Source organism: Pteropus vampyrus, unplaced genomic scaffold (assembly GCF_000151845.1).
Source record: "Pteropus vampyrus isolate Shadow unplaced genomic scaffold, Pvam_2.0 Scaffold459, whole genome shotgun sequence".
Classification (NCBI taxonomy): Eukaryota; Metazoa; Chordata; class Mammalia; order Chiroptera; family Pteropodidae; genus Pteropus; species Pteropus vampyrus.
In genome coordinates, this window is record NW_011889240.1 from 220,659 (window position 1) to 224,919 (window position 4,261).

Here is a 4,261-nt window from a genome sequence, read left to right on the forward strand (position 1 = left end):
GGGGGGAGCCGCTCCAGCATCGGCCCGGGTGGCCTTTCTGGTTTCCTTCTGTCCTGGGAGTGACAGGATCCAGCCAGGGGCCCTGGGCTCTCCTGGGTCCCCACATCCGGGACTCTGATGAGAAACAGTCTCCAAAAGTAGGGGAGAGGTCATGGCAGAGCAGAGGCCCCCAGACTTTGGCCTTTGCCCCATGTCGTCTGGAAAAGCACAAAACAAGATAACGGGTCTTCTCTTCCCGCCCCCCTGGCCTGCCCTGGCGTGACTGGCCTTTAACCCTGTCTGTCTTGCCTGTCCTCCAATCGGCAGCCAGGGGTGGGCTGGGAGCTCTCCAGGATTATTTCAGCATCTTTTGGGGGTGGTGACAGAACTACAGAGACAAGCAAGCCTTGGGGTGAGCCTCTGGCTCAGAGCACAGACACAGAAAGCAGCTGGAGGCAGAGCTGGCCGGGCTGGTGAATGGGGATTTAGCTGCTGGAAAGGTGAGCCATGCCTGGGGCCATGGGAGGGGGGGGGCAGTCTATGCCAGGAAACCCTCCCCAAGCCCCGAGTTGAAAGGAACCCCCACTCCCATTGCACAGACGGGAAGACTGAGGCCCAGAACATATAAATGCAGTGACCGAAAGCATACCTCCATGCCAGGCCTGTCCTCCAGGTCACCCCACTTCCCAGGAGGGGGACTGGGGGCAGGCTGTGAGATGAAAGAGACAGCCTGTCCCATCAGCCCGGAGGGAGTGACCGCCCCGACCGCCCCCCACGTGCATCTGTTTGGCATGTTTTAAAGACACTGGCTCTCATGCCTGGGCCTCTGGGTCAGCTCCTCAGCTCAGATTTGGGGGCGCAGGCCGGGCCTGGGGGCTGAGCAGGGATCAAACTTCAACTGGACGGACCTCAGGTGCCGTGAAGATGGGAGCTGGGGACAGAGGGGCTGTGTGACCCTCATGCCCACCCCCTCCTCACCCCAGATGGCTTCCTCCACCTGTCCCATGGGCCCCATCGACAGCCTGGAGCTCCTGGATCTCCTGTTCGACCGGCAGGATGGAATCCTGAGACACGTGGACCTGGGAGAGGTGTGGAACCACGTAGGGGACCAGGTGAGGCCCCCACGGCGGGCAGCACTCCACTCAGCTCGGGAGGGTGGACGGCTCGTGGCGTGTGACTTCGGCAAACAAAACACGTTACTGTGTTAAACCTCTCGGGCACCCCAAGGCACAGGCAGCCTCGGATCCTGGAGGTGACAAGACCGAGGCCCAGTGGAGGGCGGTAACTTCTCTGGGGTCACACCGCGGTTTGGAATTGGGTCCAGACTCAAACTCGGGGGTCGTACCTTGACCCAGCTGCATTCGAGCCCCACAAGGCTTCCATCTTCTAGGAAGGATGAGCGAGGCCCAGAGACGGTCAGCGGCTTGCCCAAAGTCACGCAGCAAGCCAGAGCAAAGCGCAGGCCTCATTCCCGTCCCCTCTGCGTCCCAGCAGGTCCTGCCAGGCCCGGACTCCGACGATTTCCTCAGCTGTATCTTGGGCTCCGGAGACTCATCACCCAGCTCTCCACTCTGGTCTCCTGCAGCCAGTGACAGTGGCCTCTCCGAAGATCTGCCCTCTGACCCCCAGGACACCCCTCCACACACTGTGCCAGTCACGGCTCTGTCCAGCTGCCATGTCACAGAGCCTGGCAAGGAGCTCTGCCCTTCCTACTGTCCCGTGCCCCCTGGCCCCGCCAGGCCCCCCGGGCCAGCGGCCCAGGGGCTTGAGGCCTCTGTGGCCATAGACCTAGGTGAGTTCTGTGTCTTCTCCCCCAACCCTTGCCGTGATATGCACAGGCCCCCCTCGAGATGGATGCTGTCATGGGCCTGTGAGGTTGAGCCACAAGTCGAAGCTGCAGAGCTGGGGTGCACCCTGGCAGGCAGGCCGAGGCACAGGGGTCACCCTGGCAACCTCGTCTTTGCCGCCCCCACCCCCCCATGCCCGGGTACTGTAGATGCTCCAAGAGAGTCCCTGAGTTCACGGACTACAGCCCTCAGGGTGCTCCTCCTGGACCCGGGGAGCGAGCCTTAGTTCCTCTGTCCCCTGAGCCTCGTAGCGGGGTGGGAGGCCTTCTGAGTCCCACTGGAGAGCTGAAGAAACTGAGGCTCAGAGCGGTTCAGCCACTTACCCAAGGTCATAGGGGGTTAGACCCCAAGGCCATGTGACTGTGAAGTTTGTGCTCTGGACAGCACCCCACCCATGCTGGGCCAGGCGGTAGGCGGGCAGGAACCAGAGGTGACTCAGACCTGGTCGCTGCTCCTTAGGGGAGATATGGCCAGCTGGCTGCAGATCTGGTGTCTAACCCAGGGGAACAAGAGCCACCCCCTCCTGGTTGGCTTGGGTCCCTCCGCAATGCCCTGAGGAACCCGAGGGGAGAAGGAGGCACAAGCCGGGGCTGTCCCCAAGCTGCCCTGGAAGCCCTTAGCACACTGGGTTCAATCCTGGAAGCCTTGCTGGAGGAGGCAGGTAGAGGCTGGGAGGCCGGCGCCCCTCCTGACACCAGCCCTGTCTCTGCCCCCTCTGTCCCATCAGAAATGTGGAGCCCGGGCCTCGAGGAGCAGGCTGGGCCAGCGGACCTGCCCCCGCAAGGCGGCCTCACAGTGAAAGACCTCCTCCTCTCGGGCAGCGGCGGGGACCTGGTGAGCAGCCCCCACCCCACCCCGCACCCGACCCCCGAGCATCAGAGCTGGGGGGCGCCGCTGTGTTCACAGGCCCCAACACCCCTGTTTCCGGGCTGGAAAACCGAGTCGCGGACGAAGGCTGAGACTCGTCCCGGGTCCCAGCAGGAGCAAGTCTGTGGCTTCCAGTCCTGAGCTGTCCATCTCCTGGGCTGAGGCGCCTTCTACTGCAGCGGCATGAAAAAAAAAAAAAAACAAACCCAAAAAGCCAAAACCTTCTAAGCACCTACGATAGGCCAGGCACCCTCCTAAATGCTTCGACCGTATGGCCCTGGAGTTCACCTCAATCCCCAATAGTGGGTTGGGGCTCTTATTATCTTAACTTTACACGTAAGTTTGGGTATTTTAGGGTAGGGGAGCTCACGCACACAGTTGCCCCAGGACCAATGCGTAGATGGGAAAAGCACCCTCTCACCCCAACGGCCCTGACACCCAGCCCAACGCAGGTCCCGGCAGCTCCTTCCAAAGAAATGCCTTCTTTTTTAAAAAAAAGAAATTGAACTTAACATAAAAAGCGGCACAGACACAGAGCGAGCTTTTGTCTCTTTACTGTTAACGCGATGCTTTAGCTCGGTGCCCGTCCCCGATCGCGACACGGGGACTTCCTCGCAGCTGCGTGGCACCCCTTCCTACGAATGGGCCGGGCCCGATTTCGCCTGTCTCCTCTTCACCGAGTTTTTCTATTGCTTCCGGTGCTTTGCTATTCGAGCGCCGCAGTGAACCTTCAGAGCCCGGCACGGTGCCTGGCACGTAGCAGGTGCGCCATGAATACCTGTCGAGTGACTCTTTGCTAAGTGGATGAAAAACCCGCACGTCCATCCTCGTGCGCATGTCTGAGGCGCTCTGTAGGGCCGATTCCCGGAAGTGACACTGCGGTGTCAGAGGACCGCGTGCTGGACACTCGGGCCTTAGTGCCGGTGGGGACTCTACAGGAGACGGATCGATAGTTTTCTCAAATCCGATGACGCCGCTTTCATTCCCCAGAGGCTGTCGCCCTCCCTGCCCCCAACGCAATTTCCCTGTTTCTTCCATAGCAACAGCATCACCTGGCCGCCCCCCACCTGTTGCGACCTGGGCCTGGGCACTGCCAGCAGCTGGTGCTCACGGAAGACGAGAAGAAGCTGCTGGCCAAAGAAGGCATCACCCTGCCCACCCAGCTTCCCCTCACCAAGGTGGCTCGGTGGGACCCTCGGCTCTGGGTGTCCCCCTACCCGCAGCTGCCTGCCCATGAATCTCACCTTTAGGTCTCCCGCGCTAGAATGTTAGGACGTATCTGTCACCAGAAAATCATCCAAAAGCCAACTCAGCGGGCCCCTCTAGCTCCCCGCGGTCCCCGCCCAGCCCGTTCACCTAAGACGAACAGGTTTTGTTTTAGGTTCGCCCTGCCCTGCCGACTGGGAGGTATCCCTTAGCGTTGGTATCTGCAGGCCCCGCCCAAAGCGCTGTTCCCAGAGACGGCAGAAGGTGGCAGCACCGCACAAAGTTGGTAGCTCGTTACCAACTGACCGTGGGAGCCGGGAGGATTCCCCGGGCGCAGGGACCCCCCCTAGAGACTGCAGGGA

General features: G+C 61.2%; 1 protein-coding gene across 1 annotated transcript in view; it reads left to right on the plus strand.

Moving 5' to 3' along the window:
* CREB3L3 (cAMP responsive element binding protein 3 like 3) overlaps window positions 1-4,261 on the plus strand; it is a 21,991-nt gene that overhangs the window by 10,371 nt on the left and 7,359 nt on the right. The window contains exons 3-7 of the mRNA XM_023524276.1: window positions 429-479; window positions 963-1,091; window positions 1,474-1,771; window positions 2,554-2,660; window positions 3,734-3,871. Coding sequence (XP_023380044.1) covers window positions 429-479; window positions 963-1,091; window positions 1,474-1,771; window positions 2,554-2,660; window positions 3,734-3,871 — 723 coding nt within the window. The remainder of the gene's footprint in view (window positions 1-428; window positions 480-962; window positions 1,092-1,473; window positions 1,772-2,553; window positions 2,661-3,733; window positions 3,872-4,261) is intronic.